The following is a 19,795-nucleotide window of genomic DNA, read 5'->3' on the forward strand; positions in this document are numbered from 1 at the left end:
TGCGTCGACGCACAAGGTTCGCGCCGAGGCCGTTTCCGCTTCCGGCCGAAGCTGCGGGAAGATGGCGGCGCCCGTGACGACCCGGATCGTGACGGTCGCCTTCGGGGGGCTGGTGTCCGCGTGCAGCCGCAGCTGCCTGAGAGTGTCCGGGCCCGGAGCGGGTGAGACCCGGGTGGCGGGGTGAGAAGAGGGAGCGGGGCGAACGGGGCGTGCGGGTCCGTGTCTGCCTCGGTGCCTTCGGTGTTGACCGCTTTTTTTCGGTGCGGTGCATGTAGTACTCGCTTTGCAGTCGGGGAAACCCGGGTTCGGATCCTGGTTCCTTTAGTTAGCGGCTTCGCTACAGACATCAGCTCTTCAACTCCCTACAGTGCCTGTGTTGTCTGGGGAGCAAACTGAGGCTCGGTTCAGACAACTTAGGGAACTTGCCCAAGGTCACACGGCAGGGAGGTGGGTCGAGAGCGATTCAGACAGCTCGGGACGGCTCCCAAGCCCGTGCTGTACCATTGCTCCCAGGCTTCGAGCCACTCTTTAGAACCTCCGCTGTCCTCCTCTGGAAAGTAGTGGTGAACGTCCTTACCAAATCTTAACCCATTCAGTAAAAGCAGCAGCCGTATTTTTATGAGGTTCAAAAAAGTTATGTTCGCCGGAAACACTGTATTTTTGCTTGAAATGATTGGAGTGTGTTATTTGTGTGTGGGAGTGTTTAGGTATGTTTTAAAATTAAGTCTAATTGTATCTTTGGCGGTATTAAAGAATCGTTCCCTCTTTGAGATGGGATAATAGTGCTCCCGTTATGTGCGTTTTCTAAGAATATTTATTGTTCATAGACGTGTACTGACATCTTTACTGATTAAACAATGTATCTGTGATTTACTTAAAAATAATTGCAAAGTTGGGCCAGAGGCAGTGTGAATCAAGTGAGTTGTTAACTGTTGAGTCCGGGAACAGCTGCTCAAGGGCTCTGGTCTCACGGTTCTGTCCTCTTTACTTTCGTGTGCTTGACGTTTTCCATTAGTAAAACTTGGATTTAAGTACGGAGGGACGTTTTAACAAAAGCACTGAAAATTACTCCGTTCTACCGACATAAAACCACCTCTGGAATGCTGTATTCAATTCCAGTCTCCCACCTTAAGAAACACAGATAACATGGAATACAGAGAAGGCGACCAAAATGATAAGCGGGTGGGACCTTGAAGAGTGAGAGAGGAAAACAGGATGGTAGACACACCACAGTCCTCAGAGACCTAAAGGATGACCCCATGGGAGAGGAGGGAGTACATTTGTTCTTTCTGGGGTTCAGGGCTAAGTCAAGACCATAGCTGAGAGTTACAAGGAAGCAGATCAGGTGCAGAAACTTTCCAGCTGAGCCTTTAACAATGGGGTGGCTCCCAAGAGAAGTGCTGAGTCCCCCGTCAGGGCGTATTTCAACCAGGGCTTCATGTGCTGACTCAGCAGAGTGGACTTCATTCATTCACCCACCATTTATTGAGCACCTTTTTTGCATCACGAACTGATGGGGGAGGGGTGGAATACATCAATAATAAACATAAATAATCCCTGCTTTTAATGGAGGTAGCATTGTGTGAGATGGGGAGGAGAAGCAGGCATGGGGGGGGGGGGGACTGGAACCTCCGTAGGTTTTGAGATGCCTGTTAGATTTGCAATAGCAAATAGACAAGTGGATGATCAAATCCAGGCTGCAGGTGTAAACCTGGGAGTCACCAGTGTAGACGGGTTATTTAAATTCATTCCACTAGATGCAGTGGGCAGAGGAATGATAATAGAGAAAGAAGAGATAAGGCCGAAGGTCTAAACCCCAGGCACAGCGAGGTAGTGGAGGACAAACCAGCCCAAGACAGCAATAATTGGGAACACCTGCTAAGAGGTACCTATAAAAGGGTGAATTTTATGGACTGTCAATTGTAGCTCAATATAAAAAAAACATCCATCAGTAGATGCAAGAAGTAGTTGACAGAATTCAACATCCATTCATAACAAAAACTCTCAAAAAAATAGATACAGAGGAAGCTTTTTTTTAATTTAGTAGACTCCACGCCCAACGTGGGACTCAAATTCACAACCCCGAGATCAAGGGCCGCATGCTCTACCAACTGAGCCAGCCAGGAGCCCCACAAATGAAACTTCAGGAACAAGACATCTTCGGAGATAAATGAATAAATAAACCCTTGACAGTTACTGAGTTGCTGTCCTCTGCTTTTTGCTCCTAAGCTCTGCATTTGATTACTGGGCCCTTCACTTGGTAGACCGTGATTGCCTTTGTCCCTTGGTGTATTAGTCATCTACTGCTGCATAACAAGTTACCCCAGAGCTTAGCAGCTAAAGATGACCAGCGTTTGTCATGCACAGCATTTACAGGAGCAGCCTAGCTGGGTGATTCTGGCACTCTTGTCAGCTGGGGCTGGGCTTTCTGTTTCCAAGCTCACCAGGTGGGCCGTGGGCAGAAGGCCTCCAGTCTTTTATAACTTAATCTGAGAAGTGCTGTGCCCTTCCCTCTACCACATGCCATTGGTCACAGAAACCAGCTCTGTTGAGGAGGTGGGCTCCGCGGGCCGTCTGAAAAGCACAGAACAGCATCTGAACCCATTGGGCACTTGGCGGTCAAGGATCGGGTCGGTGGGTGAGCGGTTCTGGTTTTAGGCCCTTTTTGATGGCATGAGAACACATCTTGACACACACGAGCAATAACTGTAAGCGATGTTGTTCTAGCTTTGTTGACCTTGGTTTTCCCGCAGGTGCGTTGTGATCTGGGGCTCTGACTCGGGCACCAGCAGTAGTACTAGTGTATTTCGCTTTCTGAAGAGCGGTGGCATTTCTTACCGGTAACGATCGCTGTTTCTTGTTCCCTCAGCTTCCCTGGGGTCCGCTTCCCGAAGGTTCGGTTCGCAGAGCACTTCAGTTCCACAAGGGTAATATATCAAAACGTGGGTTTGGGTGACTCGTCATTTGTAGGACTGTCTTTATAAAGTCAAACTGGCATATGCGTGGGTTTTCGAGAACATCTAAATTTTCTCTTAACCTTTTGATAGTAGTTTTTTAAAACCCTTGACATAAACATAGATGGAACATCAAGCGTCCAAAGATAAATGTGCTTCTAGGCCTTATGCAGCTGATTTTGTTAAGGAAAGCTTGTGGCTCCTAATTAGAGACTTCTAAGTGGGAAGATGGACTCACAGGAAGGTTGGATCAGAATTTTTAGGAAGAACTTAAATATCATTTGGAAGAAAAAAATAAGTATCACTTGGAAGAGTTTGTTTAGTATTAAAATACACTTACGACAAAAAAAAAAAACCTTTTTTTTAAAGACTTTATTTATTTATTTAAGGCGGAGACGAGAAAGAGAGGAGAATCTCAAGCCAGACTCCTCACTGCGCGCAGAGTCTGAATGCGGGGCTCACTCACGACATCAGGAGTTAGACACTTAACCGACTGAGCCACCCCAGGGGAAAAAAACCTTTAATGTAAACTACAGAAAGTAAATTGGACAAAATCACACCCGCTGGGAGGAATATCCAGGAGCAATAGAGGGTGACAGTGAAGAATTAGGAAGCTCCTGGGTCCTATCCTGGCCCCGCCCCTTGCAGCCCAGGGTCCCTGAGCTTTGTTTCCTCTTCTGCAAGATGGAAGTGGTGTTAGGATCTCTCTCAGTGGAGTTCTGTGTACATTCAGTAAATTTCTACATTTAAAGAGCTTAGGACAGCGCCTGGCATACAGGGAGTTGTCAAGAGTATTGGCTGCTCCTGCATCGCAGACTCAGAAGTGGGGAGATTCAGGGGGCTTTTATGTTTCTCAAAAGAGGAGTCGAAAAACAGAATCAGGTTATAGAGAGAGATCCTAAGGGGGAACGTCAGTTACTTTGGTTTATTCTTTCTCTCTCTTTTTTTTTTTTTAAGATGTTATTTATTTGACGGAGAGAGACACAATGAGAGAGGGAACACAAGCAGGGGGAGCGGGAGAGGGAGAAGCAGGCTCCCTGCTGAGCAGGGAGCCCGACGGCGGGGCTCGATCCCAGGACCCCAGGATCGTGACCTGAGCCGAAGGCCTGTGGAGTGCCGGGTTTGCGGCATCTGTTGTTTCGCGGTCGGCAGCAGAGGACAGCCAGGCCTGGCGAGGAGGCCAGAGCTCCTACGTCAGACCCCGCTCCTCCTTGTCCATCAGAGGCCACTGCCTGGCCACAGAGTGGGAGCGTGTTTCCAGGTGCTCTGAGAGGAGCACAGCGAACGAGTACAGTTTCATTTTCTTGGCCAGTTGACACCGCAGTGCCCCGAACCCCAGTGCGGAGAGCATTTGTTGTACACGCCCGTGTTGAGCACCTGCTGGCTGCCGGTAGCAGCACAGGGGCCTGGGGCCAGCTGCAGAAGCAGCGGCTCTTCCCCGGTGAGCAGGCTTTTTTCCTCGCTGGAGCTCTGCTGCAGAAAGACTGAGGTCAGGAAAGGTTCCCCGTGTGGCGGCAAACAGCAACAAAAGCTTTAAAACGGTTCTGAATAATTGAATTCGATACAGGCTCTCCTGAGCTCTCCCCTCTTTGTAGACTTCAGGAATTCGAGGCCAAATGAGATCAGGAAGTGGGAAAGACCCTGCCATCTCCTGTCGCCCATGGGCTCCCCTCCCTGCACAGTCGGCTCATCTGCTCCAGGCTGAGCAGGGGGCGGGACAGACGCCTGGCTGCAACACAAGACAGGCAGTGACGGCCGTGCCATGGCCGCTGAGTGCGCCCCCACACTGCCCGGTCCTTCTGGGCACACCGTCCCTCCTGACCCTGCGCGACCCTGGAGGCAGGTGCTTTTTTTATTCTCGTTTGCTCCATGAAAGAAATGGGAGCGCAGAGTTGTGAGATGCTTGCCAAGGTCATGTTACTCTGGTGACAGAGGTGGGGTTCAGATCCGGGCCTGGCTCCTGTCTGGGCATGAAGGCCGAGCAGGCACCTACCTGGTAGGAGTTAGAGGTCGGGGCAGACCGGCTTGGGGCAGAGCAGGGGAAGTGTTCCTGTCGTGGGAGCCCTGCTCGCAGAGCCCTGGAATGCCAGGGTGAGGCGCGAGAGCCCGGCTGGAGGCAGAGAACTTGCCCTTGGGTGGAGGAGAGAGGGGGGGCAGCACTGCAGCTCATACCTCTGAGAGCCCGTGTGCCCCAAGGACGCTAAGAAGGGCCAGTCTTCTCTGCAAGTAGTTATTCCCAGGAGGGGCTCTTCTGGAATAAAATGGTTGGAATTCCTGTTTTGATTATTGAGTGATTAGTGGGTGTTTCTTGAACTACGCGGCCCACCTGAGAGGCTGCGCAGGAGCCCGTCCTTGGTCCCACCAGGGGGCAGGTCTGTACCCAAGACTCACGCATCGGCAGGGCAGTGACAGCCCCCCAGCCTGAGCACAGCCATTTCCTACAGACTCTGAACTGTCTTCCCACGGGTGTGCCACACACATATAAATTGTGTTTTACAGATACGTTCCTAAAACATCGCTGAGTTCACCACCTTGGCCAGAAGCTGTCCTGCCAGACCCCGCTGAGGAGACCAGACACCATGCAGGTAACAGAGGCAGAAACTGGAGGGTGGTGGTCCCTCCTCCCTTCACCGAGATGGTCCCCTGGCCACAGAACAGGATCTCATGTTTCCACGTGCCCTGAGACCCAGCGCGGTGTGAACACTCAGGCTCATTTTTGCCACTTGATGCAAAAATTTAAACCCTCGTTCATTTCGCAAATGCTCCCAAGCACCCACCGTGGTCAAGGCAGGCGGTGTAAGCGAGGGAGGGGCCCTTGGTCCATCCCTGTCTCCCTGGTGTTGGTAGGAACGTGGGGGCAGGGGAAGACTTCCCCACAGTCAGAAGAGCCGGGGGTGCCGGTGCTGTCCCGGGAGTCGCAGAAATTGTCGGGGTGTCGGGACACAAGGAGGGACAGTGTGGCCGGCCACCGTTGCCATGAGCGAGTGTGGGATCCTAGTTCCCTCACAAGGCAGGAGATGCAGGTCAGCATGGGGCATCTTCCAGTTTTAAAGTACTGTTTGAGATGCGGCGCAAGATCAACGGTGTTCTGCCCCTTCTCCAGCCGCGGCTCCAGCCTGACTCTGCTTCCGAGGCAGGAACTGTGTGTTCCTCTCCAAGCCCCCAGCCCCAGGCCGGGCTGGGTGGGTCAGGGCTCGTAGATGCTTAGCAGACAGTGAACGGGGCAGGATAGAGGAGACCATGAGCTGAGGTGAGGCCGTGGCAGCCCAGAGCTGTGTGCAAGCCCAGAGGCTTGCAAGTAAATCTAGCACCAGGGGGTGTAATTCTAGCTTTTCCTGGTTTGCAGAAAGTCCTCTCCTCTCGCTTTGCCAGTCCTCTGGCTTTTTCTTAATAAAGACCGGGACTCCCACAGGGTGAAGGTCTTTCCACCCCAGAGTCAGAGAGATGGAGCCAGGCACGCGGAGTGCTCAGGCCAGAGAATCACGGGTGGCCATGGGGCATTCCATGAGGTCTGGGAGGATGCGTGTCTCTAGAAGCCCCCCACGCAGACGAGCCCATGCTCCTAGGAATGGCAGGCCAAGCGCTGGCCGTGGGGAGGGGTGCGGCCTTCAGTGGGTGACCTCACCAGTGGTGCCATCTGTCACATCGCCTGATGTCCCTGCTGCCGCTGGAGCTTCCTGCCCTGCTGAGGGAGAGCAGGGCGCACATGGCCTCGTATCACTGTCGCTGCGGGCCTGGGCCGTGAGGGGCGGCGCGGCTGCCATGCCCAGTGTGAGCGGCTGACTGGCCCGCTGCCTGTCCTGTTTTCTGCCCCACAGAAGTCGTGGGGAAGGTGAACGAAATGATCGCCAAAGGCCGATACGGCCGACTCTTCGCTGTGGTGCACTTCGCCAGCCACCAGTGGAAGGTGACCTCTGAGGACCTGATTTTAATTGACAACGAGTTAGACATTGCGTGCGGAGAGAGGGTACGGCTGGAGAAGGTGAGACCGGCCATGCCTGTGTACCTGGGGGCTCAGTCACCAAACGTGCCTTCCTGCCCCCGGGTTCATCCCTGGGGAGGCTTTCTTGGGTCAGTGGGCGAAGGCAAGCAGAGCCGAGGGTCGGGGAGCATGGGCGTCCCCTCCGGGTGTGGCGGCCCCGCTGGCTGCCCCCCTCCCCCAGGAGACTTCCTCGGAGCTGCTTATGTGTGCTGAGTGTTCTCCCATCTCAGGAACGTTCTCCCATAGGAAGGAATGAACATCCTGGTTACAGACGGAGGGCTTTCCGCATATTTACGGAGAGAAGGTTTCAGCGGGAGTGCTGCTCGGCCTTGGCTTTGCTGGCTGCTTTCAGAGGCTGGTCTTAGAGGCGTCTCCCTGACCGATGTGCTTACCCGCCATTCTGCACTGCTCGGCTACGTATTTGGCCTCGCATGTCTACCCATCACTTACGATTCTGTTGGCTGTTGTGGGCGGCCTTCTTTGTTTTTTTCTTATTCTATTTATAAAAGTGTATAAAATCTAAGTTTTCAGGGACGCCTGGGTGGCACAGTCAGTTGAGCGTCCAACTCTTGGTTTCGGCTCAGGTCATGGTCTCAGGGTCGTGGCATCGAGCCCCGCCTCGGGCTCCACGCTTGACGCAGGGTCTGCTTGGGACTCTCCCTCTCCCTTCATGCACTCGCTTGAGCGCTCTTTCTCTCTCTCTCTCTCTCTTTCTCTCAAATAAACAAATCCTAAAATATATGTTTATATACATGTAAGTTTTCTATGATAGTTTTCTGTACTCCCTCCTTTGTGCGGCAGTTTTTGTGTATTTACACCAAGGGGAGCATGAAACTCTGTTTGGTTTTTTTTTGTTTTTTTTAAAGATTATTTATTTGAGAGAGCGAGAATGAGAGAGAGCACACGAGAGGGGGGAGGGTCAGAGGGAGAAGCAGACTCCCTGCTGAGCAGGGAGCCCGATGCGGGACTCAATCCCAGGACTCCAGGCTCATGACCTGAGCCGAAGGCAGTCGCTTAACCAACTGAGCCACCCAGGCGCCCCAAACTCTGTTTCTAAGACGTAGTCTCACAGCCTTTGGTCTAAGCTCAGAGCTGAGCTAATCGACCGTATAGCCATCAGCAGCCAGCCGTGCTCGCTTCTTGATGACACGGGGGCTCTGTCGTGAGCCCCTGAGCAAGGGCACGTTTACTCCATAATGTCTTAAGATAAGTAGGAGACTTTAGGAGTCTATCTGAGAAGATTTCTAAAAAGACTTTTTTTTTAAGTTTATTTGCTTTTTTTAGTAATCCTTATACCCAGCGTGGGGCCTGAACTCACAACCCCAAGATCAAGAGTCATGCGTTTGCGTTCTACCAACTGAGCCGGCGGGCGCCCCCTAAAAAGACATTGTTTTGAAACATTTCACGTTAACGAGAACATTATAGAAAGCACAACCTAATGCAGATCGGTTTTCCTCACTTAGGAAATTCAGTAGCAGAGAACGCGTCAACCTGAAAGTAACTGTAAGATAGCATTTTGATTATTTGTCATCGTCAAACAGAGTCCATCGGTGTTGTTATAAAATACACTTTGTCTTTAAATATGTAAGTTTTATACAATCGGGTATTTTTTTTTTTAAGATTTATTTATTTGAGAGAGCGAGCATGAGAGGGGGGAGGGTCAGAGGGAGAGGGTGAAGCAGACTCCCCACTGAGCAGGGAGCCTGATGGCGGGGCTCGATCCCAGGACCCTGGGATCACGACCTGAGCCAAAGGCAGACGCTTAACTGACTGAGCCACCCAGGTGGCCCTGATCAGGTATTTTTCTTATCAGTAAAACTTAAGATGGTCTTCAACATCTACGAAAAATACCACTGCCCTCGCAGTGCAAAGATGTCTTCATTTGAGGCCACACTTGGCCACGCCTGGCCACGCTGAGGACGGTTTCTGGAACGTCCACATGGAATTTCCTAGTCTTTAAAAAAAAGCACACTTGTGGGCGCCTGGGTGGCTCAGTTGGTTAAGTGACTGCCTTCGGCTCAGGTCATGATCCTGGAGTCCCGGGATTGAGTCGCACATCGGGCTCCCTGCTCAGCGAGGAGCCTGCTTCTCCCTCTGACCCTCCCCCCTCTCATGTGCTGTCTCTCTCATTCTCGCTCTCTCGAATAAATAAATCTTTAAAAAATATATAAAAAACACACTTAAACCTGTATCTTAGCGGGATTAGCAGTTATGAACTGCCTTGAAAGACACTACAGTGTGATTTTTCCCTGTATATGTTACAACCTTCAATAAAAAGTTTAAAAAAAAAAGCCACCGTTGTTTGACAGGACGGTTGACACTGTTCTCTGGATGCGCCATCACCGCACCAAGTGCTCAGGGACAGTGGTCCTGGCTCTGCCGTTGGGCCCGCACAGGAGGAACCCCAGGAGCTGCGGCACAGTAGCCCGGGGCCGGCCTGCATCCCCACCGGTTCGAACCCCAGAAACGGCTAGGAAGGTGGCCGGTGCCTTCCTCATGCTCCAGAGTCTGCGCCGCTGACTGTCCCGTCACTTGTTGGTAACGCGTCTGTTCCATTCGCAGGTCCTGCTGGTTGGAGCTGACGACTTCACGTTACTTGGCAAGCCGCTCCTTGGGTAACGCGCTCGCTCACGCCGGGCTTTGTCTAGGACCCACGCGGGCTGCATGGGAGGCCAGGCAGAGGACACCTGGGCCAAACCAGTGTTCTGTTACTAATTATTACAGTGGAGGCTTGTAAGATTTGTTGACAGACTACCCTGTTCTTTTGTTCTGTTTTTAAGTAAATGCTACCCCCCACGTGGGGCTTGAACTCACAACCCGAAGATCAAGAGTTGTGTGCTCTTCCAACTGAGACAGCCAGGTTCCCCTGTGCTGTTCTTTTTTATTATTATTAAAATACAATTCACGTACACTATCGCATCCATTCTCTGTACCTTACCAAGTGCAGACCTCCAGAGGCCGAGTTACCCTCTGTCACCTCCCCAAGTGATTACAGTCTTACCGACCGGACTCCCTGGGCAAAGTCACTTCATGATAGAAGTTCACACCCCTTGATCCCCGTCCCCCCAGCCTTCTCCCCTTCCTTCTACACGGTTCTTGATCATGCTTCTTGGCGGTTTTCAAAATATCTGTAGGGAGGACATACTACTTTTATAATCAGCAAAAAAGAAAGCAAAACTTTGGAAATTCTTACATAAAGCATTAGTAAGATTGAAAAATAAGAAGGTATGTCATTGATTATCTTTTTCCCTTCTAGAAAAGATCTTGTTCGGGTAGAAGCCACAGTCATTGAAAAGACAGAATCATGGCCAAAAATCAATATGAAATTTCAGAAAAGGAAAAACTACAAGAGGAAAAAAGGTAAGTTAGAGAAAGTGTGGCAGGCGCAGTGTCCCCGCCCTGCTTCGTCTGCTGGTCCTGCGGCTGCTGGGGTGCAGGGGCCACGGACACCTGGGAGAGAACTCTGCTCCGGTCTGGAGGTCACTCTTAACCAGGCCAAAGGTGTGGAGGGAGAGGGCCCTGGGAGCCTCAGGTGCTGCCGCCAGACTGCGGCTCAGCCGGTCACTGCGGCGAGGCAAACATTCGCCTTCACTGCAACCCGGCACAGCATGCCCCGTGAGACACGGACGGGGACACCAGAGGCGGCTCTCATGTCCTGCACAAAGACTGGACAAAGAAAGGGACGTGGTGGGGTCCTCTCAGCAGAACGTCGCCCAGCAGCACGCGCTAAGTGAACTGGCCCTCTATACGGGAACGGGAACGAATCTTCGATTCTAGTGGGGCCCGAGCAACACCTGACCTTGTGCCTCTGGGTACATATATCCGCCCACACGTATTTACACACGTGTGTGTGATGGAACATGGGAAGGGGAGGAGAGGGAGCCCGTCTGCAGAGTTTCCAGGGGAGCAGGGAGGCTGGAGGGGCGGGGGGCTGTTGGTTGATAGAGAAGGCCAAAAATCAATATGAAATGTCAAAGGGGGAGCCAGGGGTGCCTGGGGGGGAGGGTGGGGTGAGGAGCGTGGGCTTCGGTGCACCGGCGATGGGATGCCTCAGACAGGAGGGCCCTCCTTCCAGCTCGGTCAGGGCGAAGGACCGGGCAGCAGTGTGGCTTGGTGATGAAGTGAGCGTCCATCTGATGGCCTCACTGCTGGGCAGGAAGTCCAGGCGTCTGCTGGGGACCCGGAGGGGGTCGGTTTGCAGGTGGGAAGGTGTGGAGGTGGGGTCAGGAGTCAGAGAGCTGAAGAAACAAAGCCTGCGTGGACCAGAGAAGGAGCTGCATGACGTGGTTCTGGAGGCAAGACGGGCGTGGACCAGGGGCAGCCGACCACCTGAGTCGCGTGGGGCGGGGGTGGCCCTGGCGCGGTCTCAGGAGACCCGGAGTGGAGCTGCAGGAGCAGCAGTGAGTCTGAGGGGTCACTTCACAGCAGAGGCCTCAACCGTGGGTGCCCCCGTGGGGGGGGCTCATGACCCGTGCGTGAGGGAGCAGAGGGGCCCTGGGGTGGGCTCAGCAGCCAGTTAGCAGGAAGAGGAAAAGAAGCTTCATTCGGTGGCATTTTGGTGCCCGCTGCAGGGGTGTCACGGAAGTGTGTGGTGCGAGGGGTCGGGAAGGTGAGGGCATTTCCTGGGTAAGGGCAGGAGCCCCGGGTTTCCCTGACCAGCCTCCTGGGGCAGGGGCAGGCTCCGCACATCCAGGACGGAGGGCCTCGGGGCACATGGGGTCACAGGAGGCCCCCAGCAGCTATCACTGCCCACTTTCTGCCCTTCCACCCTGGGGGGGCGCCCAGCCCAGGCCTGGCCTGCGCTCTCTCCGCTCTTGTCTCCTACATGTTACCCTTCTTTGTTCCAATCCTCGGCCCCCACCTCTGCCCAGGTAATCCACGAGCAGGAACAGGACCATCCCTGCAGGAGCCTCCCCTGGAAATCACCTTGTGGGGGCCCCTCAAGGCTGGGACCCGCAGGCTGAGGCATCCTGTCTTGGGAAACATGTAGCACTCACAGCCCCTGGTCGCCACCGTAACTGCTGGCCTGAACTGCCGATGGCACGGAGTTACTAAAATACTCCGACACAGTAGGCTTCCTTTCCTTCAGGTCAGGTCTGCAGGAGCCTCTCTGCCACCCTGGGCCGCCTCCAGGCAGCCTCAGGTTCGACCGTTCGGGGCTGTCCACCCCCAAGCAGCCCACGGGTCTCACGGCACACGGGGGGAAGAAGGGCCAGGCCAGGCTGCTCCTGACCTCCAGCCTCCGGGAGTTACAGCTGCTGCTGCTTCCGACGGAGCGCACGGAGCGCGAGGGGGAGGCAGGCAGCGCCCCCCGTGAAGCCCTCATGGCACGGGGCCGGCAGGGCCCTCCACCTGGGGAAGGCTGGTGCCGGGCCAACTCCCTGTGGAAAGAGCAGGTGGTCCGGCGACAGGGTCTCACCGTAGCCCACAAACAGCATCAGACGTGGCCAAGCTGTGACTCTGTTCTCTCTCTTCCAGTTATTGTGAACCCACAGACTGTCCTCCGAGTAAACACCATCGAGATTGCTCCACGTTTGTGCTGATTGTGAAGCTCATGTTTACAGAATATAAAAATAAACTCCTGTTTTCTGGAGGCCATGTTTCTGAGTTCTGATATAAAAAGCTTTGCGTTCCTGTGACAGATTGTTCTAACTTGAGCACCGTGTCTGTGAGCTTAGTTTTGTAAGCAACAGCCTCCCTGAGCCAGAGGAGCCTGGAATTTGGGAAGAATGACAAGCCCGGCCCTCCCAAGCTACAGACTCGAGGCTTGTTTAGGAGACAAGGTTGTGTTCTTGGCTGCCCTCCACCCCACCGAAGGCGGCAGGGCCCAAGGGCATGGTGTGGGGGCGCGGCCGGGACCCGGCAGCTAGCCGAGGGAGACACAACCTGGGTTCTGCTTCTGGCAAGGTGGACAAAGCCTGAGCGAAGCCCACCTCCTGAGTGTACCTGTTGCTAGTGATTTGCTCTTTTAAGGAGCTGGGCTTCAAACTAGTCTGGGCCCAGGGTCCTTACTCTTGCTCTTGGTCCAGCAGGGAAGGAGGGTCGCGGTGCAGGGGCTGGTGCTGCGACCACGGGCAGCACAGGCAGGACAGGGAAGGACGGGCGGCGGGCGGCGGGGGGCGGAGAGCCGGTGCTGCGTGCCATTCGGGGAACTGGGTGTGAAGGGACAGCAGAGGCGTTGTGGAATGGGTCCTAAAAGCAGCCACCTGTCCTGGGAGGCTTTGGGGCTGCCCAGACCTGTGTGGGGTCAGTCAGGCAAGGAGGGACAACAGGTGCTGAGCCCTGAGGTCAGGGAACGGGCGAGCGGGTTGGGGACGAGGGGCTCTCTGGACGGCAAGGCCCTCCGAGCTGTGTCATTCCCAGAGGTAGGGCCTTCCTCCCAGAGAATAGTCAGGGCTTGCGAGCCGCACAGTAAAACCCGTGGAACCGTAGTGCGTGCTTTCTTCTGCAGGAGGCCTTGGAGAGTCCCGTTGGGGGGTCGCGGGGTCGGCCCTGCTTTGTGGACATGAAGACCGGAGAGCTGGCGGCCCCTGGAGACGCTCCCCCTGCAGTGCCCTCCGTGGACGGCAGGGGGCACAGTCCCGCAGGATGAGGACACCCAAGTGGGCTGTGACGCGGGGGTGTGAGGGGTGGTGGGACCCAGCCCCCGAATGTGGAGCGCTCTCCCCTAAGGCCACGCCGCGAACTTCTGTGGACATCCCTCATGCTGACAGGAGTCACCTTCCACGTTCTCTGCCTTTGGCAGATCCATATGCTGGAAACATCCAGTAGGTTCTGGAAAGCCTGCTCAGGCCAGCAGTACAGCTCTGGGGCATGAGGTGGTTCTGGAGCCACAGACGTGGGTGTGAACCCCGGACCGGTGCACCCCAGGCCTCGACTGCCTCCCCTGTCAAATGCGGGAGATCCCAGTACCCGCTTCCCTAGTGGGGACTGCCGTGAGGACTCCGGGTGATGGGAAGAGCTGGGGCAGTATTCACCGTGCGTATTTACCCAGAAAGAGGCAGAACCTCTGGGGCGCCTGGGTGGCTCCGTCGTTAAGCGTCTGCCTTCGGCTCAGGTCATGGTCCCAGGGTCCTGGGATCGAGCCCCGCATCGGGCTCCCTGCTCCGCGGGAAGCCGGCTTCTCCCTCTCCCACTCCCCCTGCTTGTGTTCCCTCTCTCGCTGTGTCTCTCTCTGTCAAATAAATAAATAAAATCTTAAAAAAAAAAAAGAAAGAAAGAGGCAGAACCTCTGCTCTGGGGAACTGGGTGATGTGCCTTCAGGGCATTAATAGGGCTGTTGAGCTCGTGAACATTTACTGCTTTTAAAAACTGGACTAGGCTTGGGGCACCTGGGTGGCTCAGTTAGGCATCCAGATTCTTGATTTGGGCTCAGGTCATGATCTCAGGGTCGTGGATTGGAGCCCCATGTTGGGCTCCACGCTCAGAGGGGAGTCTGCTTATTCCTCATCCTCTCTTCCCCCGATTCCTGTGCTCACTCTCTCTCTCTCTCTCTCTCTCTTGCATGCACACACTCTCTCAAATAGTCTTTATTTTTTTTTCAAATTCTTTGTTTTATTAAAGATTTTATTTATTCATTTGAGACAGAGATAGAGAGAGCACGAGCAGGGAGAGAGGCAGAGGGAGAGGGAGAAGCAGGCTCCCCACCAAGCCAGGAGCCCGATGCGGGGCTCGATCCCAGGACCCCGGGATCATGACCTGAGCCGAAGGCAGACGCTTAACCATCTGAGACACCCAGGCGCCCCTCAAATAAGTAAAGTCTTTAAAAAAGAAACCTGGACTAGGCTTTTTCACAGTAGCCAAAATGTAGAAAGAACTCAATGTCAGCAGGTGGATGGAGAAACGTAGGTGGCCCTTCGTTCAGTGGGATGTTGTTCAGCCTCGAATACGATGAAGCCCTGAGCGGCCTCCGCCTGGATGAACCTTGAGCACGCGACCCTGAGTGAAAGAAGTCGGTTACAAAAGGACATGTATTGTGTGATTGCACTTGTGTGAAATACCTGGAATTTGCAAATCCACAGGGAAAGCAGGAGAAAGGTTCCCAGGGGAGGCAAGCACTGGGGAAGAGGTAGCTATTGCTTAATGTTTGAGGTCATGGAAGAGTCTGCGTGTAGATGGGGGTGATGGTTGCACAACATTGGGAATATCATTAATGCCACTGGGTTGTCACTTAAAAATGGTTAGGATGAGGGGTGCCCGGGTGGCTCAGTCAGTTGAGTGGCCGACTCTTGGTTTCGGCTTAGGTCACGAACTCAGGGTTGTGGGGTCGTGTCCCCTGTCGGGCTTCATGCTCAGCACAGAGTCTGCTTGAGAGTCTCTCTCTCCCTTTCCCCACCTCCTCTCTTTCTCTCTCTCTCTCCCCCCAAAAATGGTTAAGATAGTAAATTCTATGTGAGGTACATTATACCACAATAAAAAAAAGGGGGGGGAAACCTGGATTAGGTTAATGACATCACTTGACTTAAAAAAGAGAAATGGCCCACATCTGTATTTTTGCAGAGTATGAACGTCGGCTCCCAGGTTCTTCCTGACACAGCTGTGCCGTTCTGGCAGCAGACGGCGGACGCACGGCCCAGGGTTGGCAGGACGCTCTGGCCTGCACCCCTGCTTTGTCCACATCCCGCTGCCTCCCATCTCACCCAGGCCGGCTTTCTGTTCTCTTTTCCATAGGGACACCTCGCTGCCCCAGTAATAGCGTGGGCTTCACCCAGGGCCTCCAAGCGCCTGCCTGCCTCACCCCCTGTTAACCCAGCCCCCCCGCACAGCGGCACCCACCTTGGCCTGGCCCTCTCTGAGCACTGCCCCTCGACCTGGCGCCCCAGGGTGCTCCCCTGGCCTGCAGAGCTCGCTCACCCTCTCAAGGCCACCTCGAGACCTCCCGGCTGATCCCAGCAGGTCCCGAGAGCGCAGGGGGTGGGGTGTTAGGCATTGTAAGGAGAGTATGGAATGGACAGTGGGAGACAGCCCAGCCCAGGGGTTAGGCACAGGGCTAGGAGTCCCCTCCATCACTAACCCGCCTGCCTGGCTGCTATGGATATGAGTCACCCCCTCGGATGGGGCTGCCGGGCCATCCCATGTCAGGAGGACCCTTCCCCAGGTCACTGGCTGCTCCCTGCCTTCTTCCGGGGGTCAGCACATGCGTATTTATTTATCCCAGGTTTCTGGCTGGCCTCCCTCCCTCGCTGGACGGCCAGCCCCAGGACGAGAATGAAATTCTGTTTGGCTCACTAGCAAGGCTGATGACCTGGGGGTTTTGTGGAAGAGATCGAATCCCGTGTCTACCAGAACCACGGTCAGACAAAGCTCTAGAAGCATTAAATATGTAAATTGCACAGGTGGGACTCAGCGATGGAGGGCTGCTCCCTCCGTTTGCACGTGGCTCCCGGGAGCCCCCAGGAAGTGTGGCTGCCAGGCTGACCTTTCCTCCCGGCATCGCCACACCCCGGGGCCTCCGTCTCCTGGGGCTGAGGGCCACTTCCTCAGAGGCGGGGCACAGCCACATGGCTCTAGGAGATAGCTGCCCCACCTGCCCTTTGACCCACTTCCTGTGCCGTGACACTGCAGGGACTGGAGACGCATTAGCCGGGGACGCCTAATGTCCCCTAAAGACGCCTCTGGGTTTCTTCTCTCTTCGTTCCTGCGGAAGGTGGCCAGGAGACACGGCGCCCCCTGCTCCGCCCGCCCAGGGGTTCGAGGCTCCGTGTGCGGGGACAGAATGGCGAGGTGGGGGTCTTGCCCTGCCCCCCGGGCTCCTAACCAAACTTCAGGGCCGGCAGAGCCTATCTGATTGTCTCCGGGAATGATCTCTGAGGGATCTCTGAGGCACGTCATCAAGGATCATTTTCTTTTGTTTTATTTTTAATTAACATATAATGTATTACTGGTTTCAGAGGTAGAGGTCAGCGATTCATCAGTCTTCTATAACACCCAGCGCTCATGACATCACGTGCCCTCCCTCATGCCCAGCTGCCCCAGCCCCCCACCCCCCGCCCCTCCAGCGACCCTCAGTTCGTTTTCTGTGATTAAGAGTCTCTTACGGTTTGTCCCCCTCCCGGTTTCATCTTGTTTTATTTTTTCCTCTTTTCCCCTAGGATCCTCTGTTTTGTTTCTCAAATTCCGCATATGAGATCATATGATAACTGTCTTTTTGAGGGGGGTTCCTGACTCGTTCAAAGCAGAGAGTCTGTCGGCCAGAGAAGTCGGCCTCCGAGCCCCGAGCGAGCTCATGAGGCTCCTCGGTTTCCTGCCTGTGGCAGGGGACAGGCGCGGCGCCCGCCTGGCCTCGCACCAGCACCTGTGCAGGGGGAGCATTGTCACTGTCACGGCGGTGGCTAATTGTGGGTGCGCAAGGGGTGCCCAGTGTCTGGCCTTCCAGAAAAGTTCTCCCGGGATCCTACAGTGCACGCAAATGGGAGCTCCTGATGTGCCTGCCCCTTCGAGGGAAGACTCTACGGAACTGTCGAGCCCAGACTTGAGAAGAAACTGGTATTTCCACTGGTAAGGAGTGTTTTCCTTGAGAAAACCTTCTAAGTCTCTGAAGCCACCAAAGGGAACCTGTTCTCTTGAACAGCCTGAGGCTAAACCTGGGAGCCAAGTGTCTTCTGATGGTCCCCCCTTCTGTAAACACCCCCAAGCCCTTCCTCCATCTGCTGCTGGAACTTTCTGGAGCTCACCTAAGGCGTGCAGAGTTCTCTCTCCCGGAATGTTTGGACTGAGATAAAAAGTCCTAGGGTGGCTCTGTCGGTTAAACGTCCAACTATTGATCTCAGCTCAGGTCATGATCTCAAGGTCATGAGTTCAAGCCCCACACTGGGCTCCACGCTGGGCTGTGGAGCCTACTTAAAAGACAAAACAAAACAAAACAAAAAACCTAGGATGCTCAGAGAAGATTCTAGAAGTGGGGCCATTTCAAGGGGCAGGATTTGAGGCCTGGGCTCAGAGCCCTCTATCACCCCAGAGAATTACCTCCCCCCACTGCACCTTTGCCTCCCCCTGATGCCCACCTGTTCCTGTGCCCCCCCCCTCCATTACCGTATGAACGACACATAGCACTGATGAGTTTGCCGTGCTCACGATGCAGGGTCTGGGTGGGGTTCTCTTGGTGGTCTTCCTTCACCACCTCAGGACAGGTGACCCTGTTCAGAGTCCCAGTTCTGACGGGCAAATAATTTCGCCTCCTGAGCCTCAGCTTCCTCCTTGGCCAAATGGGGCCAGAGAGTTATTTGCCTCAGGGAGGCATTTGGCCTGAGCCATCAGTCTCAGTATCCAGAAGGACACAATGCTCCTTCCCTGGTCATTCAGTACAGCTGGCCAGGACCTCAGTGCATGCCCCAGGTGGTCACCTGGCGAACACCTCCTTCTCCTGGCTGGCAGGGAGCTGCATCCTTCTGTTTTTTATTTTATTTTATTTGACATATGGTTTAAAATTTTTATAACTGATTTTGTTAAATTAGACATCACACTTTCTGTGTAATAAAATAGGCAACGTGGAATTCTATGGAGCAAAACACATTCTTCTTCAAGGTAGCCTCTTTCTCTTTAGTGGTGGAGTTTGTTCTGTCAGTCTTCAGGTCAATTTCTGGGCTATTCAGGATGATTTGATAGTTATCTAGTTGTGTTCATGGGACAAGACAAGGCTAGGGTTCTACTCCACCACCTTCCTCCCCTCTTCTGCATCCCTCTGTTTCAAAATATAGGGTTTTTTTTAAGATTTTTTTTTTTTTTTTGAGAGCACGTATGAGCAGGGGGGCGGGGCAGAGGGAGAGGGAGAAGCAGATTCCCCGCTGAGCAGGGAGCCCGACGTGGGACTCGATCCCAGGACCCTGGGATCATGACCTGAGCCGAAGGCAGATGCTTAACCAACTGAGCCACCCAGGTGCCCCCAATATAGGTTTGATTATCATTCAGGTACAGTGAGGCCAACAGATCACCAGTCGGCGGCTGTTGAAAAGATGGTGTGTTACCCACAGATCCCGAGAGGAGGGGGCACACCGCACCACGGGGGCCACACGGGAAAGCACCCGGGTCAGTCAGGAGGCAGGAGGGAGACGGGAACTGTGGGCAGGAGCCTCCACTGTGGTTTCTGCAGGACAAACAGGCGGGGCAGAATAAACAGGCTGAGGCTTGGTTAGTCTGGATAATTTCAGGGCATGTGGGACCCAGGGGCTGTCCCTGGCTGTCTGGGACCTGCGCTGGGCTGATCAGGTCAGGAGACAGAAGTCCTGAGCATGAGAGCCCAGTAAGACAGGTGGGGGGTGAGGGCTCTAGCTGGGCTTCTTGACATTTGAAAGTCGCCCTTCAGGCTAGTTATTTGCCGTCTCTAGGAATCGCTAACCCTGGGAGGGGCAGTCCCTCCAGAGTCAGCAAGGCACCCAGTGCCAGAGCTTCAGAAGCACAGAAGATAAAAGATACAGTTGACACACACGCGGGCCAACAGCTCGGAAACTTTGTGAGCCTCTGTTCCCTACACACAAATCAGAGCAAACAACCCCCTCACTGACTTGGACAAATCCGATACAATCACATGCATAATGATGCTCAACACATGGCAAAGCCCTTTCTCCTGGGGCAGACCCATCATGCTCATACACACGCACATGCACGCACATGCACACATAGACAGGCATACACACGTTCACCCACAGCAGCCAGGAGACTCCCCCATCTCTTAAGTCCTCACTGAGACCCGGCATCATGCAGGAGGCCCAGCTGGGGACACTGCAGTCCACTGGGCAACTGGTCAACCCATCAATTCACAAGATAGGAGCAGCTCTTGGCCAGGAGAGGGCCCCTCCCCCAGCTGGAGGGCCAGGCCGGCCTCGGTGAGGAGCAGACATCGATCGTGACGCCACTCAGAGCA

General features: G+C 54.3%; 1 protein-coding gene across 1 annotated transcript; it reads left to right on the forward strand.

Annotated features, from left to right (window-relative positions):
* Nucleotides 1–43: 43 nt before the first annotated feature.
* On the forward strand, nt 44–12,529 carry MRPL21 (mitochondrial ribosomal protein L21). The gene is made up of 7 exons (XM_028118020.1): nt 44–161; nt 2,870–2,927; nt 5,454–5,539; nt 6,773–6,936; nt 9,499–9,551; nt 10,193–10,296; nt 12,415–12,529. Exons 1-7 carry the CDS (start codon nt 62–64, stop codon nt 12,477–12,479), a joined length of 630 nt encoding a protein of 209 aa, XP_027973821.1. The 5' UTR covers nt 44–61; the 3' UTR covers nt 12,480–12,529.
* Nucleotides 12,530–19,795: the final 7,266 nt, after the last annotated feature.

This window comes from Eumetopias jubatus, unplaced genomic scaffold (genome assembly GCF_037043125.1).
Source record: "Eumetopias jubatus isolate StellerSeaLion01/CBP00866 unplaced genomic scaffold, mEumJub1_p1.0 scaffold_13, whole genome shotgun sequence".
In the NCBI taxonomy this organism is placed as follows: domain Eukaryota; kingdom Metazoa; phylum Chordata; class Mammalia; order Carnivora; family Otariidae; genus Eumetopias; species Eumetopias jubatus.